Raw genomic sequence first — 25,435 nt, 5'->3', positions numbered from 1 at the left:
ATTATATCATCATTTTGTGATAGTTAGCAGAAGTGCTCTATGCATACGTCCTATTTTTAACACAAAACTTTTAAAAGATATGTTCTCAACTGTCAAGATTTAGTATAATTAATAAATTTTACTTCCTAATCAAGAACAGTTTTAAGTGAAACTGAACTCCCTCCAAGTGGGTGACAGAAATACAATGACCCTAGTATATTTTGGTGCTCCTGCCTTGATTCCTGTCAAGGTGCAAAAAGTTTACATTACTTGGTACAAATGTCAACATGATGGTGAAAAAAGACAAACAAAGGTTTAATATTATCATGAAGTTCATTGCAGTCTCAAAGATCCCTGAGAGCTTCTTGGGGGATCTCTAGGTGTATATGGATCACATGTTGAAAACTCCTGCATTTAATGCCTTTCTCAAAGTCATGCATTTAGTTTCACCTGAAACTAGGACCTATTAACTCCTCATCTAATAATTTCTCCATTATATTGCAGCATGCCAAAATGAGTGATACAGATGATAAAATATAATGTGCACCCATATTAAAGCCAAATAATCAAATACATGCACCTGAATGTTCATAGCAGCACTATTTACAACAGCCAAGATATGAAAGCAACCCAAATGCCCCTCAACAGACAGGTGGACGAAGAAGATGTGGCATGCATGCGCGCGCGCGTGCACACACACACACACACACAAGGGAATTTTGTATGCGTGTGTGCTCAGTCATGTCCAGCTCTTTGTGACCCTGTGAGGCTCCTCTGTCCATGGGATTTTCCAGTCAAGAATACTGGAGTGGAAAAAGAATACATTTGAATCAGTTCTGAGATGGATGAAACTGGAGCCAATTATACAGAGTGAAGTAAGCCAGAAAGAAAAACACCAATACAGTATACTAACACATATATATGGAATTTAGAAAGATGGCAATGATGACCCTGTATGCGAGACAGCAAAAGAGACACAGATGTGTAGAGCGGACTTTTGGACTCAGAGGAAGAGGGAGAGGGTGCGATGATTTGGGAGAATGGCATTGAAACATGTATACTATCATGTAAGAAACGAATCGCCAGTCTATGTCCGATGCAGGATACAGCATGCTTGGGGCTGGTGCACGGGGATGACCCAGAGAAATGTTATGGGGAGGGAGGTGGAGGGGGGTTCATGTTTGGGAATGCATGTACACCCGTGGTGGATTCATGTCAATGTATGGCAAAACCAATACAGTATTGTAAAGTAAAATAAAGTAAAAATAAAAATTAAAAAATAAAAAGAATACTGGAGTGGGTTGCCATTCCTTTCTCCAGGGGATCTTCCCGACCCAGGGACTGAACCCACGCCTCCTGTGTCTCCTGAATTGGCAGGCAGATTCTTTACCACTGAGCCATCTGGGAAATCTCACAATGGAACTTCACTCAGACGTTAAGAGAAAATGAAATTTTGCCATTTGTGACACCATAGATGAACCTAGAGAATATTATGCTTAGTAAAATAAGGCAGACAGAGAAAGACAAATACTGTATGATATCACTTATGTATGATCTAAATAACACAAATAAATAAAAAATAACAGAAATGAATGTATATGCAAAACAGACTCGCGGAAAACAAACTAGTAGTTTCCAAAGGGGATAGGGAAAGGGAGAGTGGAAAATTAGGGGTATGGAGCTAAGAGACATCAACTACTGTATATAAAATAGAGAAACAGGGATATATTATATAGCACAGGGAATTATAGCCATTATCTTATGATAACTTTTAATGGAGTATAATCTGTAAAAAAAAAAAAAACTGAATCACTATGCTGTATCAATTCTGTTCAGTTTAGTCAGTCTACCTGAAACTAATGTAATATTGTAAATCAACTATACTTCAATAAAATACAATAATAATAAAATTTCTACCAGAGGCCTACTTTGAAATCCAGTTAGTTGTTATCAGCCAGACATTACCATTTTAAGCTCCTCTACTCCAGGTCATAAAGATAATTTAAATAGATGTGCTTAAAACCATAAAGAGATGGGGGATATTGCTCAGACAATCAAAAGAGGCAAGGTGGACATCCATTCCACAGACTGAAAACAACAAAATTTAACTTCTATCACCTTGAGAAAGGGCTTTCATATACTTAAAATCATAGAGTCTTAAAATTAGGTGGAACCTGGGACTTCCCTGCCTGTCTAGTAGTTAAGATTTCACCTTTCAATGCAGGGAATGAGGGTTCAATCTCTGGTCGGGGAGCTAAGATCCCACATGCCTCCCAGCCAAAAAACCAAAACATAAAAACAGAAACAATATTGTAATAAATTCAATAAAGACTTTTTAAAAAAGTTAAATATTTTTTAAGAATTAGGTGGAATCAAAGAGGTAAGCTCATCCATTATCACACCCCATACTAGAGGTTGGACAAATCCAGTGAGGAGTGGCTTACTTCTCCCAAGACCCGTAACAGCTGTCTTTGGATCTCATTTTTCTTATAGGGCCCCTATATGTATGCAGTTGAATTTTATTATCTCTTGTTAATCTGTCTCATGTCAACTTAATTCTTAGAACAACAGACAAACCTAGAAAGGAAAGAGGAAGAAGTTTTTCCTTCTTTACCATTACCCTTTCCTTCGCCACTGACCAAGCCCTTCTTATGTTCCAGGCACCATGCCACTTAATTCCCAGAATAACTCAATGAAATAGACACCATTGCCAGCCACTTCTCCTTTTCTAAGGCATTATGGTTTGAGGATGTTTGGGAGTTGTATACGGTTGTGTTACTACTGCCTCAATCAGCATATAAAACAGTTCCCTCCCCCTAAAATTTCCCTCATGCCCATTTGCAGTCATATATGTAACTTTAAAAAATAATTTTGTACATACTATTTTTAAAAAGGAATGCTTCTCTTAACAAGATTTATTAAACATCTTCTGATAGCAACAATTTTACAAGATAATCTTAATTTCTGCATAATAGTCTATTAAATGAACGTTTCATAATTTATTTAACCAATGTCCTTTTGTCAGATATCTGTTTTTTGCAATGTTCTGCTCCCTCTTCCTGGAATTAATATTTTACTTCTCATATGCTGTTCTAGTTTGCTTGCTTGTTTCCCTCATATCTTGTACTTGTTAGTCTAGGTTTTGCTAACTCTGTGTCCTCTTTCTTCCTGTTAAGTGTCAGTATTTCCCAAGATTCTGTTGCTGAATCGGCTTACTGTGCAGTCCCTTCCCAGGTGATCGGTTTTCTTCCTAGTTTCAGTATAAATCCCTTGGAGCTCATTTTTATTTTTCTTCCTAGCACTAAGATCCCTATTCCCTACAGTCTACTAGGTATTTTTTCCACATAGATATTCTTGTAATTTCAACTCCACATATTAAAAGTTGAACTCCTATTCTCTTTCCAAAATCTGCTTCTCTCTCTTTTTTAAACCATCTATTTCAGTTAGTGCAGGTGCTTCCTTTCCAGTCAAACAGGAGTGAAACCTCAAAGTCATTTCTGACTACTCTCCCAGGTCATCTCTCATGCGTGCTAAGCTGCTTCAGTCGTGTCCGATTCTTGGTGACCCCATGGACTGTAGCCCACCAGGTTCCTCTGTCCATGGGATTCTAAAGGCAAGAATACTGGAGTGAGTTGCCATGCCCTCCTCCAGGGGATCTTCCCAACCCAAGGATCAAACCCATGTCTCTTCCGTCTCCTGCCTTGGCAGGATCATTATTTACCACTAGTGCTACCTGGGAAGCATCCAATCAATTAAGTGCTATCGATTTGACTCCAAAAGACCTCTCAACCCAGTGCCCATCCTTTCCATTTGGCCATTACTATCCTAGTGTTTAGGTCTCATGACCTCCTATCTGATCTTCCAGCCCTAATGTGATCCTTGATCTGCTCTTTATGTTAACTTTCCGAATCATCAGAGATAACTTCTGGAAGAACAGAGATTATTTCCTTCTCCTGCTTGAAAATAGCTGGTGGCTCCCGGGGCTCTGTGTCACTCACGGAAGCATGTTTAAACGCTCCAGGCTGGCTTTCAAGGCCTCTCGCCACGTTGCACTCCAAGTCCTGCATCTTCCGGTTACATCAGCCCTGAACACTCCCAAACACGTTCTTGCTTCTGCTCTACCCTGTGACTATCCAGTCTTCAGCCTGTTTTGCTGATCCTTTGCACTTCGCCTTTTACTGACAGGTGTTTGCACTATTGTTGGTGAGAATAAAAATTAGCTCTGCCTACTGGCCTGTTGTGGTCAGCAACGTCGCACTGCCTGCAAGACAATCATGGATGAAGAGCCCATATTGATAATCCTGAGTCAGAGAGGGGGTGGCAGTGAGGGAAGAGAAACTCTCTCAATACAATTTTTCGAAGCTCAGAAGCACAGGATCTGTGCTGGGAAGGAAGACACCGTGTTCTCCATTCGTTTATAACACTCTCCTAGAATTCTATGTGCAGCTGTCTCCCCAGCTGAGTTTTGTTTCAGTATTTTCCCCATTCCAGTGAATGGCAAACTGAGGTCTAGAGAAAGCCTGAACTCTTGAGTCAGGCTCCCCTCCCCAAAACAGGCGACAACCGCCCTGTGTGATTCAAAGAGAGAGAGGTTATAAGGATAGCACCTCCTGATTGGCGCAGACGGAGTCAGACAAGCTTGGGGGCTGCTGATTGGCTCCCGCCTGATCAGGCGCTGTTGGGCTGTTGTAAATGTAAATAGCTCTGTGACCAGCAGTAACCCCGGTGAGAGGGGGTGGAGAGGGAAGCTCTTCCTTTCCATTCATGTCTGCGCCCAGCCAGGCCCAGACAAGCTCAGACAGGCAGGCCCTTTAGCAGGGGGGATGGGCAGCACAAGGCTCGGGGTTGTGTCTTCGGAGATCTTAAGCTTGAGCTGAGAGTTAAAACACTCGCCTGCAGAGCTGAGCCAAGGTTGGCAGTTTCCACACGGAGCTGCTTCCTTTCTGTTCTCAGTTTTGGCTGTTTAAGACTGTTTAATAGAATATTCTGTGTAAGGAGGGAAGTGTTGGAGGGCGCTGGGAAGGTCGTTTTATGGGATAACATAAATGGCTGTGGTGGGTGTGCCACAGGGAGATGGAAGCCTGCCCTCCTCTGTTTCTGGTCACAGAATCCTGTTTGTTGAAGAGGCAAGAGCAGAGGCAAAGCATAAAGCCAGAGGGGCTCCTGCTGCCCCGGTTTATGGGGGGATCATCTTTCTACTAGAGGTGCAGCTTCTCCCATCCTCTACCCCCGCCCCGGGAAAGAAAGGGAAGTCAGTGGGAACTGGGCTTTCTTGCAAGTAGGGAGCAGGAAAGGAACAAATGGGTACATGTTAAGTATAAAGGGTGAAAAAAGTAAAAGAATATGTGTGATATGAGCATTGCTTGTGCAAACATAAATGGTGCATCTGCTGTAGAAAACAGTTTGGTGGTTCTGCAAAGAGTTAAATGTAGGATTGCCATACAATCTAGCCATTCCTCTCCTAGGTATAAACCCAAATAAATTGAAGACCAGACTCAATTATTTGGGACTTCTCAGGTGGTTCAGTGGTAAAGAATCCTCCTCCCAAGCAGGAGACGTGGGTTTGATCCCTGGGTTGGGGAGAGCCCCTGGGGGAGGAAATGGCAACCCGCTCCAGTATTCTTGCCTGGAAAATGCTATGGGCAGAGGAGCCTGGCGGACTATAGTCCTTGGGGTCTCAGCAGAGTCAGACGTGAGTGAGCACGCACACACTCAATTTCTTACACACAAGTGTTCATAGCAACACAATTCACAATAGTCAAAAGGTGGAAACAACAGAGGAATAGAGAAAGCAATTGTGGTATATTTATACAATGGTATATTATTTGGCATTAAAAAGAAGTGAAGTACTGAGACATACTACAGCATGGGTGACCGTCAAAATCACTGTGCTGAGAGGAGGAAGCCAGACACAGAAGGTCTGTGTGGACAGCAGGTCACATCTTGTAGGATTCTGTTTGTGTGAAATATCCTGCATAGGTAGATCCATAGAGACAGAAAGCAGATCGGAGGTTGCCAGGGGCTGGCATGAGGGAGACTTGGAGAGTGTGCAACAAGTCTTCTTTTGGGGTGAAGGAAAGGTTTCAGAACTGTACAGAAGTAGGGGTTGCACAGTGTTCCGTATGGATTAAGATGTCACCCTATTGTTCACCTTAAAATGGCTAACTTTATGGTATGTGAGTTTTACTTAAAACATATGGATATGAAACAAGCAAAGAAAAAGACTGAAGGGTGAATCCTCACTGCTGTTCAGAATTCTCTGTGCAGTCAGCCCTTTCATTTTCGTTATCCTCTGGTTGGTCACAAAGTTTTAAAGCCTGGCCCTGCCCTAGCTGTTCCCTGCTCCTATCGGAGATGGCCAAAAGAAGAGGGCCCCCCTTAGGCCCTTCTGGATGGTCCTGGCCTGGCTGTAGAAGGGCCGCGTGAGTCAGCACAGCAGACACTTGGGCTTTGTGAGCTCTCTGTGGCTTGGGTGCAGCAGGCTTGGTAAGGCCAGGGTGGGGGAGGGGGTAAGCTGGGTCTGGAAAAGGGGAAAGCCCTGCCTCCAGCAATCCTAGTATAGAATCTCAACTGCTTGGAACCTGCAATTAAGGCCTGTGGCATTTGCTCCAAAGTCAGCATACAAGAAGCAGCACTTTGCCTGCGGCTCAGTAAGTTAACTATCGGTCACAGAACACAACTCCCACTCCCTGGGACATTTCACACAGTTTGTCGCAGAGATAGAATTTCAAACGAGATGTGAGATCTTTCAATAACTTTATCAAACACAGATTGTTCAGGTGCAGGAGACATTTCTAAAAGATGAGATACCCTTAAAGTGAAATGAAGTCATTCAGTCGTGTCCAACTCTTTGCGACCCCATGGACTGTAGCTTGCCAGGCTCCTTCATCCATGGAATTTTCCAGGCAAGGATACTGGAGTGGGTTGCCATTTTCTTCTCCAAGAGATAGGGCTGCTGCTGCTGCTGCTAAGTCGCTTCAGTTGTAAGGATCTCAAAATGTGGCAGCAGGGTGGAGTATGGTTTGCAAAAGTTTAGAGGAAATGTCAGATATGTTTCTACTGTCAGAGAGGTTAAAACTCAGGTGTGGTTCAATGTTATAACAGGTCATGAGGTGGCATGAGTTGGGTTCTTCTGGACCAGAGAATGCTTCTGCAATTTGACTTTGCATAAATTTAGCTCTTTGCCACTGCAGCCAGGCTTTGCCTCTGTGTAAAGTGCATCTCACCAGCCAGCTACTTGCATATGAGATTTGTGCACTCCAGGTTTACTTAGATGGTTATCTACTTCACACTCATATGGAGAGCAGTTAATGAGTGAACTCCTGGAACTGGATCACAGAATTGTTGCTCACTGCCACACAGTGTTTTTTCTCCCAGTGAATTTGGTTCCCTCATCAGTAAAACTGGGGTAATCAGAGCACTTACTTCACATACCATGAGAAAATGCACTGTCAAGTACTCGCTACAGTGCCTGGCTATTGTAAATGTTATCATGGCGTCTGCGGGTCTGGTGGACTTAGAACTCAGATTTCCAGCACCAAAAGGTTGCGGGATTTCTGTTGAGGCTTGGCCTCAATCCCTCTATCTAATATAGAACATGGTACATCTGTGAACTTTTCCAAGGAGTTTGGTATCACAAATATATCATTCTAAGTAGGCTTTAGTTTATAGCAACTGCCATTTTTACATGTGGCTGGTGTCTCTGTCTCCAAGACAAAGGTAAGACTTGGAAGGAACAGGGCAATTACAGAGCAACAGGAAAAAATTCCCAACCCGAACCTTTCAAACAAAATAGAGGGAAAGGGGTGGAAAGCCAGATATTGATTAAGAAAGTACACCACCAACTTATTAAGGTCTGGCAAGACCTCAGTGAATATAGACTTGATGTTGGATGCTCAGAATCAGAGAGAATCTTGCTTCTTGTCCAAGGTGAGTTTTTACATTAAGAAGTGAGGGAGGTTGGTTCTGGTGAATGTTTAGAAGCCCAGGCATTGACCGGGTAGCTCCTGTTGGAACATGAAGCTCTCTCAAACCATAAAATGTCCTCCTCTTTTCCACTCAGATTCTCAGATAAGGTGGTGGTGGTTTAGTCGCTAAGTCATGTCCAACTCTTGCGACCCCATGGACTGTGGCCTGCCAGGCTCCTCTGTCCATGGGATTTTCCAGGCAAGAATACTGGAGCTGGTTGCCATTTCCTTCTCCAGTCTCAGATAAAGTAGTAAAAGCTAAAAACCTTTTCCCCTTAATGATCATGAAGCCTTCTATTCCAGGAATTTACAAGCTTTTCCTTGAATTTTTTTCCTGTCTTCCTGCTGCTGTTAATCAGCATTTTCAGGAAGCTTTATTCCCCCGAGAGACGTTTTTGTTTCCATTTCAGATGAACGACCTGGATGGCCCAGCCTGGCTTGCCAGGTACAGAACTGCTTTCCAAAGAGTGTCTCTTGCTGCTCCCTTCCTGTTTCTCTATTTTGGGCTCATGTGACCATGGGACACACAGGAGACGTGGTATTTCCCCAGACCCAAAGTGCTTGCTGGGTGTTAACATGTTTTATCTAATGGCAGCAGACTCCTGGATTCCTGCTGCCAAGGCTGAGTTTAACCTAAAGTTACCCCTAGAAGGGCAGGAGGGCAGGGCAGGTTACTGGGGTATGAGTCAACCATTGCGGTTTCTACTTCTTTTTCACTCTTAAAGGTACAGGAACAGGACATAAAGATGGTGAAGAGACTGAATCACAGCCAAAAAGCTCAGACACAGGGCAATCAGATTCACTTTTATTATGAACAAACACAATCTCAGATCAGTACAACTAGCTTCAGAGTTGATATTAATAGAAATTATTCCAAAATTATTCTTAGGTCACAAATAACTACTATCCCACATAAAAAGGGAAAAATCCCACCCAATCAAGGAAAAGGTATCCTGTGTATGTTTCCATGGCAATGAGTTTATGCATTCTCCGATTTCGTCTGGCTAGTTATCCACCCCTTATCTGATGCATTTATTCAATCTCTCAGAGAGAACCATATAGATTCCTGATTGCATCCAGGACACGTGGTTCATGGTGGACACACTTTACAGTGGATACTGCTACTATAAAAATACTCAGGACTTAAGAGAATTCCAAGATGCTTTATAAAAAGCATTAGTCACGCCTCAAAACTGCCCTTTGAGGTAGGTCAGTATTATTATCCCATTTTAACAGAAGGAAAACTGAGGCACATTATAGTTAAATGACTTGCCCAGGGTCACACAGCAAGTCAGTGGCACAGTGGTAGGACAGGCCCTGGCCTTAACCACCCATATAACTTTGACATCAAGCTTTCTTGAACTTTTCATGATGACCCATTTGAGCTACATTTATAGAGAATACACTCAGGATACTAGCTAACCAGGAGGAAAATTTTCCATTTTAAATGCTACAACCATCTTTTAATCTAAAATAATAATAATAATAATAAATCAAATACATTCAAAATTCCTTCTACCCTCCATCAAATGCGGGCAATTAAGAAAAACAGCCCTAAGCAAAGTTTCCAAAATGAAGCCCAGAAAGGAATCCTGCAAACAGCTATACTGCTCATTCTCTAGCCAGGCCCCCTTTTATACCAGCCACTTCTGCAGGCTCTGGGGTGCAAAGGGACTCCACAGAGGGAGCAGGGAGGGAGCAGAACAGGCTCAGAGGCAACACTATTTAGAAAAGATGTAAGGCATCCAGATAAGTTGTCAGCATACCCACAAAGCAAGGACTGTTAGAAATTCAGACACCATCAGATCTGAGTTTCTGGGTCATTAACGCATCATTTGAATTTAGCTTTAGAACCTTAAAAACAGTATTCCTTACTCAGTAGACAACCCCCACCTACACAAGTACAAGTACCCTGGGCCCAAGGACACCATCCAGCCTTGTGTAGGGTCATGGTATAGATCAGATCCATGGAATACAATTAGAATAGAAAGATAAGTTGTTTCTGATCATCAGTTGTAAAGCATGCATCTGATGACCTGTGGAATTAAAACTACCCCACAGGCATTTCCAAGGGGTAGGTGCTTCAGTCAGAGGATCTAATCTACAGTGATCTTCCATTAGATTTTTTTTTTTTTCCCCTACTGAGAGGAACAGCTCAAAAGACAAGGATGCCTTTAGTTTAGCCCAAGCCCTGTAGCCTCCATCTATCCAATTAATACAGGAAGAAATGCTCTCCTCCTTTCCATCCTTGGAGCTCAACAGTGGCAGAGCATTTGGTATTGTATATTTTCAACCTTTAAGTAGGAATAAAGCCAGGCTTCTGCCTTGACAACTGAGGTTACAGGGACAAAGGGACCCAAGGTTCTTCCAACACTCCTCTACACTATTGTCGGCCCTAGACTGTGTTGTGGGGAATGCTGGTTAGTTTGCTGAACAGAGACACTGTTCAGCAAAGTTCATGGCATCTCACATCCTAAGCCTCAGTCAAGGTCTTGCGGTGCACCCTGGCTCCCTCCAGGGGGCTGGGGCCACCTTCTGAGTGAGGCACTCTGGAGCCTGCCTTTGCTTCTTGTGCTTCCCAGTGAAGGCTAGGCTCCCCCTGCTTCTGCAAGCATTGCACTGTCCGCTGGGAGCACTGACTCAGGCTAGGCAGCTTACCCAGTAAGCAGGGGGCATCCAGCATGCTCTCTGGTTCTGACCCAGACAGAGGAGACTAAAAGCAAATCCTCTTTGGCTCCATGGCTGGCTCTGGCACAACATGAGCATTCGGCTCGGCCGTGCCTCATGAATGCGAATGCCTGTGCCCAGGATGTTTCTAGCAGGGTTTGCCAGCCTCGTCTGGAGTCATCAGTGTGGTAGGGAGCACAAAGATATAGATGGAGACTCTGGAGGCCAAGTGAAAGTGGCAGCTTGCTCAACTTTGTAAAGAGAAACAGTGATTCAGTGACCCTGACCATTCTGTTGGTGAGAGAGGCAACGACTTGGACCGCAGGAGCCGTCACTGCCTCTGAATACGCACAGAAGAGGCTTGCCTGTCCAGAGAAAGAAGGAAACATCAAGGAGATAGAACCAGCAGGAGAAAGTGGACAGAGAGGGCAGAGCCAAGAACTGATAGGGTAGTTAAGAGATTCCTACCCCAGCCCCCAGCCAGTCCTATACTTTTAGCTAGAAATTAATATAAGGAATGAGTGAAAGGGTTCAACACTGTGGGGAGAAGCCTTTGAATACTTTCTCAATCCAAGGAGAAAGTGGAATTAATGAAATGAACCCAACATCTAACCTGTTGGTATAACCAGCTTCCATATCAGGACACCCAACAACTTACTCAGTAACCTTCCGAATCCCCCAGCAATGTGATCTCAGAGCCTTTCTTTTGTAACTTTATCTCAGGAACTGCCTACAGACCCTGCCCATCAACCTCTCCATCTCCTGTCCAGCAGCGAGAGGAAAGGAGGCAACCTGGCTAATTCTTCCTCTTCTTCAAGCCCCCTTTCTTTCAGAGGGAAATACTCTGAGAGAATTACTTTAATATTCCAACCAAAGTACCCATGTATATATAGCTTTATGTTTGACCCAACTCCACCTCCTAAAATTCTTTCTTTTTTGGGAGGCAGCTATGCTCACCACCATACCACCAATGCATCTCTTTTTTTGAAGTCTCAAAATGCTGTAGCCACCTTCTTACTATGAGGGGAGCTGACCAATATCCCCAAGACGGCAGAGTAGAAAGATGAAAGAATTTTGACAATTTCCTGAGCTGCTGGAGTCAGCAATTCTGGAAATAACCAACCTCAAGATTTCTTGTTATCTAGAATAAGAAATCTTCCTGTTATGAAAGAAAGAAAACAATTCGTCTGCAGCAGAGACCACTTTTACCACAAACTAAATGCTTCTTCTTTATCCTCGGCCTAAAGTATATCAGGACATTGAGATTTGCTTTTGAGTTCTAGGACTGCCCTGCTCCACAGCTATTTCCCAGAGTCAGGAGAGAAAGGGAGCATGCTGGGTGATGGGCAGACAGGGGTGTCTGATCACAGCAGCAGCTTCCTGCCTTGTTTCCCACTTTAACTCACCCTATTTATCAATCACACCATGCATGCTGACTCTCTCCCCTGACAATTTACCTGTTTTTGCAGTTTGGTGCCAAAATAAAGTTATTTTTCCATTTCATCTAGCAAAAGCCTGGGCTGAAGATCATTAGGGCCCTTCCCAGAAGATTCTGTCATGTATCTAGCTCGAGCCATCCACCTTAAAGCTCAGACAGCTCAAGGAAAGGGTCAGCCGGGGCAAAGGCCACTTGTTTTAGACTACAGAAGGGTCGTCTAGGCTTTGGAAGCTGGAAACCCACAAATGACTGCCCAACTGCTTGCCTTGGGGGCAATGAGGAGAAAGAGAAAGGAAGGTGATAGGGACAAAACAAAGGGAAAGATAATGGGAACAGAAGAGAAAGAAGATAAGAGAAGAAATAAGAACATGAGCTTAGCATCATAAAGGCAGAGTTGTTGGCTTTCAATTTAAAAAGAAAATTTTAAAGAATACTGTACTGTAATGGGTTAACGTCATCTTTAGCATCCTGGTAGCATTATTCAGTAGTTTATAAACAGAACATTAAACCTCTGCCCAGCTGGCTTTTGGAAAAAGAATCCAAGGGACCAGAAACTCAGCCACTCTTGTAGCTTTCCTCTCCAGTTCTTTTCATCCTGGCCAAGACGGCAGCCTTGGATACTTTCTTCCGGTCATAAGCCAGACCAATGGCAGCCATGCAATCAATGAAGAATGTGGTAAAGTTGATGTGCCAGCGGTACTCGCTGGCAGAGTAGTCATAAGGAAAGGTGTGGTGGTAGTTGTGGAAGCCCTCACCTGGAACAAAAGCAGAGAAAAGTTAAGCAGCTATACTGTGGATTGCTGGCTGCTTGATCTTGGCACTCTGGTTCCCTAGCAGAATGCCTCACACTTAGTAGAAACCTGTTGCTGTTGAATGAATGAATGCAGCTAGTCTTTTAAACTCTGAACCAGATAGATCCCCTCAGAGGCATCTTCAGAAATGACTGGGGAGAACCTGGTCATCATGGCTCTCTGGGAACCTTTGTGGGAGAAGGGCTGGCAGTTTCTCTGAAAAGATAAGATGATTTGAGAGAAACTGCTATCAGTAGGAATGGGTTTTAGACTAGAAAACTCCAGAGCTTCACTACATATTGGTATAAGACCCTAAAGGCTCTGTGTACATGTGCATGTGTTAGAGTGGAGAGAGAGTCCAGAATGAAGAACTTTTACTGGGTTTCTTACAAAGATGAGCAAAGAAGTACACTTTCCCCCACCGCATGGGCACTCTTGAAGGTACCAAGAGAACTGGGTGACACAGTCAAAAGTCAGAAGAAAGTAGGCCTAGCCCAGGGGCCTAAGTTTCCCCAGCCTCTACTGTTTCAGAGTGGACTGTTTTGGCTCCTATTTCTTTGAGCTTTCACCCTGGGGGTGATGCTGATAAAACAGAAGCTCTCTGAGGGAATAAGAATCAAAAAGCTTAGGTATTCCTTCTAACCTCTAAAATTCTGAAACAAGCAGTTCACTTTGCTGGACAGAGGAACATCAAAGAAATTCTAGATTCAGAATAATTTCTGTAATGAGTCAAGCTGTGGAAACTCCATAGACAGAGTTCTCCAGTCCTAGGCAGGATCTTCTTTGTGAACCACATTCAGTAACAATACCCTTATGAGGCTGGGGTAAAGAATAGCTAATAAAAGAGTGTGCTGAGCCCTTTGAAGATGAAAGAGCTCCAGTCCAGTAATAATGACATTGATAACCAACAAGGAAGGAAGTCCTGTGATGGGAATAACACCATCCAGGGCACCATCTCAAGGTTCATTCACAGTGTGGATCATCAATTTATTCAATGTGAACTGAGTAGGAGGGTAGGATAACCCCAAGGCTAAAGGTACTGATGGAAGATTGCTAATTTCCATAAATGACTTTGCAACTAGGCTCTGTCTAAGCACTAGCTAGGCCCACACTTATCAGATTTAAAACAATCAGACACACACACGGTGCCAAGAGAGGAAAGAAAGTGGAGGAAGGTTAGTGGGCAAAAGAAGGATGAGACTCTGTAACTGGAACAGCAAGATATAGCCAAGAGAGGCTCAAGCGGGGAGGTTAGCTCTGGCAGAGAGAAGATGAGCATGTGACTGGGGGTGGGGAGGTAATTCAAGAAGAACGAGATTAGAATGGCAGGGAAGCAGGGGAAACAGGCAACCAGAGAACAAAGGGTGAGGTGATAAGTGGGGAGCAACAGGGATGAAGGAACGAACTGTAAGTGAGATACTGACAGCCATTCTGAATAGGCTTGGGGAAGCTCACAACAGATCTGTTTGTAGTACAGGACTGATCTCATTCCAGAAACCTTCCCTGACATTCACTGGTTTTCTATGAAAATAGCCTATAAGGTGACTGATTTCAAACATGGTTCAGAGTAAGAACATGTAAACAGTACACGGTGTCTGGAAGGAGGGAAAGATGCATGAAAATTAAAAAGGAATGAAAAAATGTCTTTAGTACAGAGAGTAATAAAAACGGGAAAGATGGTCAGGGCTGAGAGTATAAAGGAAGCTTTTAAAGAGACCCGAGTGACAGCTAGGCCGTGGGTTATGTCCATGTGTGGAGCAGGGAGGTTATCTGTCTATGCTGGATGACCAGAAGCCCTGATCGCTGGAAGAGGCCGTGGGGTCTGCCTAAGGAAACCTAATTCAAGGCCTTAGTCAAGGGCTATATTTAGCTGAAAAGAGTGACAGACCAAAAAAAAAAAAAGAAAAAGAAAATGGAGACAGATGGCAGAACCCTGTTGTCTGGCTATTGAACAGGAATGGGAGACATAAATTCCTGAATAGTCAGCATTAGGTCAGTGAGTAATTGCTTTACTGGGAGTTTCCTAAGTCACACTGTGGGGAGGGAGTGTTCCCAGCAGAGAAACAGAAGAGAGAAAAATAAAGGATAAGAGAAGAGAGTGGTAGGTGGTGATAAAGGGCCACCAACAGCTGCTTTGATGTCTGTCATACTGGCATCAGCCAGGCAGTAAGGCACGTGATACACTTCAAATATTGCCCCTCTGAATACAGGAAGGTGATAAAAGAGAAGCTTATTGAGTTAAACAACAAGTATTTGTTCTGTATATCACGTCTAAATATAACACACTAGGCTTCCTGGGCACCCAGAGGACCCTACTCTTCTATTTATGCAGTCCCTGCCCCAAGCAAGACTACCACCCAGATCAGAGATGACTGGGAAGAGAACAGCCCAAAGGGGCTCATCATAGCATCTTGTGGCTTGCTCCTAAACCTGGAATTAAAGGCATTGTTATTTTTCACCCTTTTCTCTTTACATAGGACTTGTTGCTTCACTTTCAAGGGTTTTCTAATACTGTCCCTTAGTTTTATAGTGGAATGACATATGGAGAGGGGTCATAAAACAGGTAAATCTAGTTTTTCTGGCTCGTAACCTAATACCCTAAGCAGCAGACCACTAGACGTGGTCTTGCTGTGGACTGCTGACTTACCCACAGCTCCCAGGGAAACCAGGATATTCTCTCGGGGGTTGATGGTCTTGTCGTAAGGGCGATATCCATACATATGGGCAGCGCTGTTCACCAGCCAGGTGGCGTTGAGCACAACAGCGTAACGGAGAAAGGTGGCAAAAAATAGGCTGTTTTGAAACGTTTCACCCCATAGATACCACGGCACGAGTGTGGGCAGGACGAAGCACAACAGCAGGACACCAGGTTTGTAGTATCTGCATTGAGAGATCATACGCTCAGTGAGTGGAGAGAGGACGCTGAGACCGACCTGATTTTCCACTCTCACAGGGCTGGGCTGTCCCTTCTACACTGAGAGCACGGTGTGGCAGGCAACCGAACAAGACGGAATGGGCAAAGAAATTTTCCGAGAAGTTAGTGTTATTATCATACTTCTCATGAGGGGTTAAATGACTTTTCTAGGGTCACACTACCAGGAAGTGGTGGAGCAAGGACTGGAATGCTTCATCTCCTGACTCTAAATCCACTGCTCTCTTTTACTACTTCAGGGAAATAGACAGGGTCCAAGCTACAGACTGAGTTCTCCTTCCCGGGTTTTTCAGTTCTGCCTTTGGGCTTTTTTTCCCTTTCAGCAGTGCTCTTTGCAGAATCTATGTTTAAGTCAATCTTTTATTTATTTATTTATTTTTGGCTACACCAGGTGGCACGAGGAGATCTTAGTTCCTGGATCAGAGATAGAACCCGTGCCCCGTGCACGTGTGGAATCTTAACCACTGGGCCACCAGAATTCTTGTTTAGTATGTTGCCTTCATCTCCTGCTAGCCAGGAATCTTTCTCATCCTTCCTCTTCTTCTCCCTCAGAGAGGCACCCCAAATGTCCTAGAAGCCAGCAGATCTGTCCCTTTTGGAGGCCCTGTTCCTTCTTCCTCCTCCCAAAGGTACAGCAAGCATTCGACATTACCAGGGAACTGATTTCCTAGATGCCTTCAGCAGTTAAGTCTGCTACTCTTGTATCATTAGTAACCCCTGCCGCCTTCAGCTCCTCTCCATTCCTACCACCACTTCCCTGCAAGGAAACCCAAGACTTCCCCACCTCTTTAGTTCAATGCCTTCTCTCATCCACCCCACAGCTACCTTTCTAAAGCACACCTCCAACCATGCCACCTTCTGGCTCAAAAACCTTTCCATGGTTTCCTATTGCTTGGGTTGAATTAAACCTTGTCTGCTTGTAAGACTCCATAACAATGGCATCAGTCTCTGTTGCTAGTCTTTTTTCCTACCACACCCTGTATTTCAAGCAGGACTCTGCTGCAGGAACACGCTTCAGCTCTTTCTGTTTGCACTGTCCCCCCACTCACCTGCCCTGTGCCATCCATCAGTGGATTCCAAAGCTACTTTCTTCATAAGCCCTTCCTGATGTTCCCCACTCTACGATGTCCCTCCCCTTTGTGCCTCTCCTCGCTATGGAAAATATTTTGCCATGTATCATAGGTATTTGGACACTTGGCTTATCCTTCCACTCCCCAATAAGCTATGAACTCCTTGAAGGTAAGGACTATGACACATTTGGCTTTGTATCCATGACCGTCCTACATCAACAAACATATGTTGAATTTAATTGGCTTAGGTAGCTCATAGAAAAAGAAACAACAGTCTATGGCTCTGGGCCCATGGGCTTATATTAAAAACTAGGGTTTTAAATTATAATCTGAGATATGGAAACCAAGTAAATTTCTCAGCTCATGTTGACAAGTCCTAGGAGAAAAAAGGGGGTCCACAAATGCCAGGTCCCCAGCTCCATCATCATGTCACTCACCTCCTCTGGAACATCACCAGCTTCTCAGCTCTTAGGTCGGATAAATCTAGCGTAGCACCCTTTTCTCTGACAGCTGGGTGTTTGCGCACAAGCAGCCAACCCACGTGAGAGAAGAAAAAGCCACGTCGGGAATTGTGGGGATCAGCATCTGTTTCTGAAAACTTGTGGTGGGCACGGTGATCTCGGGACCATTCAAAAACGTCATTCTAGAGGAACAGAGAAGAGGAATGAAGGCCTGCGGAGAGACACCCTCTCAGGGGAATTCCAATTGCCAGGCGTCTTCCAGAGCCCACAGCTCTCAGCCCAACCTCACAAAATACCTAGGAGTTGGTGCTCCAAAGGAGAAGTCATGGGGCTGCCTCCTCTCCTTAAACTTGCTTCTGAAGCATAAGTGGAAAAGCAACTTCAAGTCACAGGACCACATGAACAGGGCTAGCTGCTTCTCGAGGGTTATGTGGTGGGTGGAATGCAGGAAGACGGGACGGTACAGGGCTCAGAGTTTCATCAGGAGGGAACGCTGCAATTCTTCAAGCAATAAATGGGGTGTGGGGTGCCTAATCCCTGAGCGTGGATAACAGGAGACAGGTAACCTTGTGTCTTAGCATCCTGGTCAACGGATGAAGCTGTGGGCAGCTCCATTCTGATGCAACTTGAAAAAACCAGACAGGTAAATCACGATATGACCACATTCCCAAATGGCCTCTGGGACTCTTTCTATCCCATAGAGTGTGCCAATCTTGCTTCCTTTATTTGCCCCGTGGGGACAATATCAGGAGCCTTTGAAGCATTAAGGCATATGGCAGAGATGATTATGCAACTGTGAGATACTGCCATGGAGAGGCAGACTAACTGGGCTTCCTTGTGTTTTCCTCTTGTTCCAAGCTAGGCCCCTCACTACATGCTATCTTTTGCCCTTTGCTACTGCTTAATAACTGTGAGTTCTCTTTCTCCAGTCCCCTTCATTCTATCTCTGCCAAAAACTTTCTGCTTCAACAAACCTCAACACTTGACTTAGGCAGCCTGGTAACCCATTAAAAGGACCATAATGTTGGTCTACCTAAACCCTCAGTGACACAATTTCCCCATCTGTGAAATGGGGATAACAATAGTACCTACCTCCTAAGACTGTTGCGAGGGTTTAATGAGGCAATCTATGTCAAGTGCTTAGAATAGTGCCAGACATATATTTAGCACTATAAAAGTATTTGATCATCTTACCTGAAAACAACAGAGTTTAAAAGAAGAATCTGTGAAACATTTACTTCAACCCCATTGTGACAGAGTCCTAAGACATCCACCCAGAGTTGTGAATGTTTTGTCCAATGTCTGCCCATGAAGCTAGGCTCAGCTCTTGCCTTATACACTTATGAAAGACCACAACAGCCAGACTGGGTGATAACAGAGGTGCAAAAATGACCCTACACACTGACAGTATTTCCTCTTTATCTCCTTCTTGCCTCTGCCAGTCACTCAGAAGTATCCTTATGTTTTATGGACTTTGGGACTGAACCTGAACTTAACCACAAGGAGAGAGGAAAGTGAAGTGGCTGTCCAGGTGCTGTCCCTCTCCAGGCACCAATCACCTCCATTCCGCCACCCGCTCATCGATAAAGAGTGAGGAGAAAAAGAGCTGAGCACAGCTGGCTTCTCACCTGGAACGCCATGGTGTTGGCGATGATCAGGAAGACCCGCAGGGGCAGCCGAGCTTTGTAGGTTCGGTGACTCCACAGGCGATGGACCCCTGCTGTGACGCCCAGGGCACTCATCATATAGTAGAATAACACTGCCAGGATAAGACAGGGCAGGCAGTCACTCACCTGGGAAAGTGTTTCCATGATGGTTTCCTCAGGTCAGAGTGTGTGTAGGCTCCCGGTGAGAATCTGCTTTTCCCTGAACTCCAGGGATACCTTGATCTCTTAGGCTCCTTTGATTTTAATCACTTGAAAAATATCATCCCCCTCTTATCATCTAACCTAGGGGCTGGAATAAGCTTAGGAGTCCCGGGGAACTTCAGAAAGGCAAGAGAGAAGAGGGCTCTTACCCCCCGGCCACTTGGCATTCTCAGTCATGAGGGATATTCTTCCAAGTGCCCTCCCCTCTGACCTTCTGCTAACTTTCTTCAACGTTTTAAGGACCACAGACCACTACAGCAGTGCTTAAGACTCATAGGCAAGGGTGGTATTAAAATATTTAACAGACAGTATAGTCTGGGCACTGACCCATTTGAGGGCTCCTGGGTTCTAGGGGACATTAAGGGGGCTCAGAACTAGGACTATTTACCAAGTGGTCCAAAAACCTTTTAGCAGGCAATGTGGCCACAGGAGGGGAAAATTCACCCTGCACATCAGTCATAGCTGCAGTGTCTTAAGCTTCGCCAAGGATTTTATGTTTTCTGATTCACTAGATACCTTGAAAGGAGTTTAATATCCCTCCCTTTGCGGCTGAAAAAACAGATGCTCAGCAAAGTTAAGCGTTTATCTGTAGTCACATGGCTAGGAAATGGAGCCATGGCTCGAAACTAGATTTTTGTCTCAACAAAGTGGTTCGTGTTCCAGAAGTCTGGCACGAGGATGTATACCATCCACCTCCCCAAGATATATGCCCACAGTTCTGTGGCATATGTCTCGCCAGATATGTCTTGCCTTTGCCACATCCCTCTGCCAGCCCATACTCCAGCTGACAAGGCTAATTCTAGATAACGGCAGGACGGGCTCAAAGTTGCCCAACACTGTCCTGCCTCACCTTCCTGGAGGCCTGCAGGTTCTAGGCGCCAAACAGAGTCTCTAACTGGGAGGTGGGTTGCTGGGCAACCCAACAGCCACCCACCTTCCTCTGCTCAATAGCTCTAGGGAGGCAGGGGCTGAGGCCTTGGTAGAGCAGTGACTATTGACAATGTTTCATTCCTGGGGAAGTGGCTAGAAACAATAGATTCTCAGTGGCCACTGAACTTAGTTGCAGTTGGAGACACTGCAGATTGTAACAAATCGTTCTGTGTTCTTCTCCTGCCACAGTTACCAGTTTCCTAAACAAGCCCCCACCCCACCCATCTTCCTCTACCCTATCCAATTTCTCCTACAGGACAGGAGGAGAGCCATGGAGCCAGAGTTTGTCCTGGTGAGAGTTCCTCTACTCATAGCCCTCGGGACTGGGTTGGGGCCCTAGGTGATTTGCTGGACCCCGGGCATGTGGTAATAGCCTTTCAGATGCCGTATCTGTCTGCATCTACACCTGGATAGATGACAGTTGAGCCACAGCCCACCAGTCACCAAGGGTAAAGGAAAAGGTCTTTGGGCACAAAAGAAGAAGCACTCAGCTCAGAATCAAAGAAGCTCCTAGGGTTGTTTCATGCCACAGAAGACCCTGGCAAGTTGACTCAGAAAAGTACCTAAGATCCCTGCATTAACAGAGGAATTGGAAAAAGCACTCAAACCCTCTGGTGCCTTTTTCTATCAGCACCTCTAAGCCTATCTACTAGAAGGCTTTGGGTCAGTTGGAAATTCATTCTCTATTAAAGTCCAAATTGGTGGTTAAGCAAAACCTCAGTTTTAGTCTTAAGAACGAGCCTGGAAAAGTTTGGCCCATGGTCCCTCAGTGTACCCAGAGATGGCTCTTCAGCCCTTCCCTCAAGGCGGTTCTGAGACACCAAAACTGCTCAGTCATGAGAAATGCTGGAATCACAACCATTCGCTAATTTAACACCATTCTTAGGGATAAAACAAGAAAAAGTAAAGCAAAGCTCCTGAACTCTGAGGACCTGTGACCCTCCCCCCACCCCCCTTTTGTTCCTTAAGACAAGAGTTCTGATATCCCCACACCAAACCAGTCACTCCGTCAGCTAAGCCATCCACCACAGGGCCCAGGGACAGGAGTATAAAAGTCACCATCCAGTCTCCATGTGGCACATTTCCTGTCCAAAGGCACAGCACACACCCATGGGCAGGGCACCAAAAAGGTAGCGGGCACAGCCCTGGTTTGTGGATAGCATTCTGCCCCTGCACCAGCAGCCGAGGGAAAGCAGTGAGCAGCAGCATCTGGTCAAGCTCAGGACTTTACGAGGCTTTCAGGGACTCCTGGGGCTGGAAGGGGCTCGCAGGTGACCAAACACCTTCACCAAACACCTGGTGAAGACTTCTCTACTGGAGAGGAGGGGTGGAGAGAGGAGTCCAAAGCCTCCCTGGGAAATCCCTGTCCTGCTTTTGATTCTTCAATTTGAACTGAAATTCCAGAACTCAAGTTCTGCTGGGTTCTCAGAAGGACTAGAGAACAGATGTCCCCCTCCCCTCGAAAATAAGAGCCCTTCCTGGTTTGCAGATGAAACGATTTCATCGGTGCCTGGCTGGCTCCAGCAATTAAACACATGTAAAAAAGCACTATCTTTCTAATCTTAAAAAAAAGTACTATTGTCCCCAGTGTGTTCCTTGAAAAACTGAGAGAGGGGATCTACCCAGCTGCATTTCTGTCCATGGATTACCAAGAGGATTCCTCCCAAAAGCTCCACAGACCAGATCCACCACCTTTAGACCAAAGAGGTTCTGGAGGACTTGGCTGAAACTTGGCCCCCCAGCCCTTCTATGTAACTCCCCTCCAAGAGTGCAGCTGTCTGCAAGCACCCCATACCCAAGACTGTTCTGGAAGACCTACAGTTGCTTTCTGGAGGGGGAGTTCTGGTCTGCCACTCTCAGAAAGTGCTGATGTGCCCCACCCTCCCATCCCTGGTCTTTACGGTTCTCTGTTTTCCCCTTCCCAAGCCAGACTCATAGTGGCAGAGGTGGGAATGCCCACAGAGCCAGGCTCTGTTCCCAGGCCACCCAGCCTCTCAGGACACCAAAGAGAAATGGCTGGGAAAACCTCATCCCGGAGGGTCTGGTGTTTGTACTCTATGTAAGATCTTACTTAACTAAAAGAGTGGAGAGAACCTGGAACACTGGGTCAGGAGGACATGGGAACTTCTTACCCCAGAGAAAGGTGTATATCTTGCAGGTGGGGATCAATGTGATCCCATACAGGGCTCCCAAGTGTAACAGACCCATGAGGATGATGTTTCTCCAAACATACTCAAGCTTCGGCTTTGGGCCCTCCTTATCCTGGTAAGTTGGGTCATAGATGTCATCTCTCATTTCAGGGCGGATGTCTTCTTCCAAGTATAGGGGAGTCTTCTCCAATTTGCCCCCTCCATTCTGCAGGACCCTGGAAGGAGGTGCTGTGATGGTGGTGGTGGTGGTGTAGGAGCTAGAGATCTGGAAGGGAGAGGAAGTGGAGGGTCAAGAGAGAGGACACGTGGAGGCAGTAGGGACCACTTCGCTCCCTAGTCAAGCTGGGGGCAGGGCGGGGGATGGGCATAGACCTGGTCCCAATATCCAGGTTACCTGAGGGAAGGCGGAAGACAGGGAAGTCCCCAGGAACTATGCAGAGATTGGGGAGAGGAGGTGAAACCTCAAGGTGAAGGGGAAATAAGAAAGAGGAGTGAAACACTCACACCCCAACGAGCACACAAAGGAAAGCCCGCATACCTACATACAGAAGGCTACCAGCGGGACCAGGTTTCTCTTTAAAGCTGAAGAAACGAAAGTTGCAGACCTAAGTTTGCAAATTACAATCCCCATTCCCAACAAACTGAAGGCAGTACAACTCGCAAAAGATGGCTATGTTCTCCCGCGGTGATCTCAACTCTTCACCATGAGTCACCTAGAAGCCCCATCAGCACCGGCGAACCCGGGGTCTGGGGGCCATTACTCGGAAGCTCTCACCTCCTCTTGCAGCAAGTGGGCCGGCATCTGGGCTCTCGGACACTGGGATCACTTTCTCGGGGCTGAGACTGCGGAGCGGAGTTCGGGGCAGTCCGAACTGAGTGTAGTCTAGTTCCTGAGCCTGCTTTTGCGTGGCGATGCGTGGCGATCCGCGGCGCTGTGCTCGGGACCTTCCGCTGCACGCTGCGCGCTGGATCGGTGTCCGGACCCGACCTGCTGTGCTGGGGATTTAAAGGCTAGCGCTGGCAGCCGGTGACTGGGTCTCGTATTTCCTCAGACCCCTTTTATTCGCTGCCAACAAGGGGCAAAGTGCGCAGAGTTGGCTCACCGTGGGAGATCCGCATGGACGGGAGAGGGGAGGAGACAGAGCGCGGAGGCGTGCAGGGGGCAGGAGAAGCGAGAACTGGATGCTGCAGACACACCGCGGTTTGGCCGCCGCAGCCCCTGCCTCTGCCCCTGCCCCTGGGGAAATGCTAATGGGCTTCTGTAGACTCCGGCGCGTCATTGGCCGAAGGGAATTTGGTGCCACCTCGTCCTGCCGTTGCCATTGGCTCGGCGCAATCTGCTGTTCCCTCCGCCGCGAGCTCCTCACTCCCCCTCCCCTCCCTTTCTCCTCGGCTTCTCTTACACCGGCCGCTGGGCCTCTACCGGGCACCCTGCCGCCTCGGAGGCGCTCGGGAAGAGGGAGAGGGCCCAGTCGGGGAATGGCGCGGGGATGCGTGCCAGCCCAGGGCTGGCCCCGGGCAATTCGCAAATGGATGGGCACTGGGGAAGTTTCCCGGGAAAGAGTGGGGAAACCACGCGGGCGACCACTCCGCACAACTCCACCCCAGCCTTCCCGCTCGTCTAGACGCGTAGGCGGGGAGACGTGTCCGCAAACCCGGGTCCGGGGCCGCGAGCGCGGCGAAGCCCTGCCTCCCTCTGTGCGGAGCGCGCCGGGGATGCGGGGTAGGGGCCGGGGGGCGGTTCGGTCTGCCGCGGAACAATGGCCCCGGCCCGCCCACCAGCGGCGCAGCGCTAACCCGGGACTGCTGAACAGGCTTGCGGGTCTCCCCGCGGGCGGGCAGGCGGGCGGGCGGCCGCGCACTCACAGTAGATGCACTGATGTGTAGCTCTGCACGCGCGCAAGGGGTTCAGCCAATGGGCACGCCGATAGGAAATGTTCACGGCCAGGCACCAGTGAGCTGTGCCATCCCTGTGCCCACGCCAACAGAAGGTGTGCGGGATGTTCTGGAGATTAGAATGTCGGGTCGTTGTTTTGGAATTGCCTTCTTTGGGATAGGCCATTTCGTGGAGAAAGTACAGATGTGCTTTCACTCAGAAACAGGAGAAAGTACTTGTAAGTGCAGCAAGAGGAGCCAAAAGGTATTGCAAGCCAATCCACAAGAATCATTTCATTTGATACTTACCTGTGGCCCTGCGAGGTGGGTAGTTAGTCATTCCCTTTTAAAAGATGAGAGATGTGAGCTATGGAGAAATTAAATAACTTGCTTTATGGTCACAGCAGCCAATCAATGATGGAGCTAGTAGCTGAGTCCAGAAATGTAATGATGGAGCCCAGGTCTTAATCCCTGTTCAGAATCCCTGGTCCCTGAGATGTTCTGACTTCACTGTTGTGGCTCACAGTCTTGCCTTTTCTGGGGGCTGTGGGAGCCTTACCATGGGGATAAGCTGGGAATCAGGCAGGCTGTGCACTCTATCGGGCTCCACACCCCTGTCTCCCCAAATACCATCCCTTTGGGAAGAGAAGAAAGTGAGGAGTTTTGTGCCAGCAACTAGCTTCTGGAAGACAGGCACCTGGGATTGCCTGGGAGGATGATTAAGGAGCTCCCTAGTAGGCCACAGGTCTTGGGGTCTGGCCAGCCGGCCGGTCAACATCTACCTCCATTCCAGTCCTGACTCACTGTCCAGTGCAAAAGTTTTGAATGAGACTAGATGTTTTTAGATACAGACAGCTGTCTCATCACAGCTCAGAAGCCCTCAGCATGTATGTGGGAGAGAAGTCTGGGCAGGTGTTGCCCCTCTCCGGGCTCTCCTGAGGTGTCTGATTGGCTTAACTCCTCTGCCATCTATAGGGCTATTCTTCAAGAGTCAGGGTTGCTTTGAGGGTGTACCCTCAATTGTGGCCAAAAGTAGCTCTACCATTGAGACCGAATTTCTTTCCCTTTAACTGACTAGGTATGTCTGAGCCTATTTCCTCCAGACCCTGGACTTCTTCAGGGAACCAGCCTGAAACATCAGAGTTCTCTGGAAACTACCCTCCTCCTCACTTAGACTCGGGTAGGTATGACTGCTGGTATCACTTAATGCTGCCATTACTATGTAAGCTAGGTGCTAGGTCATTCATTTTCTGCAAGAGAAAGGAAAAGGGGCCTGCCAAATAAATGGAGAATCAGGGATGTTTTAT

At 46.5% G+C, this 25,435-nt stretch overlaps 2 protein-coding genes across 2 annotated transcripts in view; both read right to left on the bottom strand.

Moving 5' to 3' along the window:
• Positions 1-4,046, bottom strand: part of WNT8B (Wnt family member 8B) — an 89,370-nt gene extending 85,324 nt beyond the window's left edge. The window contains exon 1 of the mRNA XM_068961800.1: positions 3,978-4,046. Coding sequence (XP_068817901.1) covers positions 3,978-4,046 — 69 coding nt within the window. The remainder of the gene's footprint in view (positions 1-3,977) is intronic.
• A 4,698-nt stretch (positions 4,047-8,744) lies between these two features.
• Positions 8,745-23,421, bottom strand: SCD (stearoyl-CoA desaturase). Its single transcript, XM_068961242.1, has 6 exons — positions 23,029-23,421; positions 22,236-22,518; positions 18,934-19,064; positions 17,282-17,487; positions 15,490-15,722; positions 8,745-12,806 (listed from the first exon to the last, which is right to left on the bottom strand). Exons 1-6 carry the CDS (start codon positions 23,053-23,055, stop codon positions 12,607-12,609), a joined length of 1,080 nt encoding a protein of 359 aa, XP_068817343.1. The 5' UTR covers positions 23,056-23,421; the 3' UTR covers positions 8,745-12,606.
• Positions 23,422-25,435: the final 2,014 nt, after the last annotated feature.

The sequence above is a fragment of the Capricornis sumatraensis genome, chromosome 23 (genome assembly GCF_032405125.1).
Source record: "Capricornis sumatraensis isolate serow.1 chromosome 23, serow.2, whole genome shotgun sequence".
Classification (NCBI taxonomy): domain Eukaryota; kingdom Metazoa; phylum Chordata; class Mammalia; order Artiodactyla; family Bovidae; genus Capricornis; species Capricornis sumatraensis.
The sequence above is the reverse complement of the archived record's forward strand: the minus strand, read 5'-3'. Positions and strand labels throughout refer to the sequence as shown.

Coding starts and splice junctions, on each gene's coding strand:
- SCD (XM_068961242.1), bottom strand. CDS start 23,055: ATGCCGGCCCACTTGCTGCAAGAGGAG. Junction 19,065..22,235: donor GATATACACCTTTCTCTGGG/GTAAGAAGTTCC, acceptor TTATCCTGGCAG/TGTTATTCTACTATATGATG. Junction 12,807..15,489: donor GGTTTCCCTGGGAGCTGTGG/GTAAGTCAGCAG, acceptor CTTTTGTTCCAG/GTGAGGGCTTCCACAACTAC.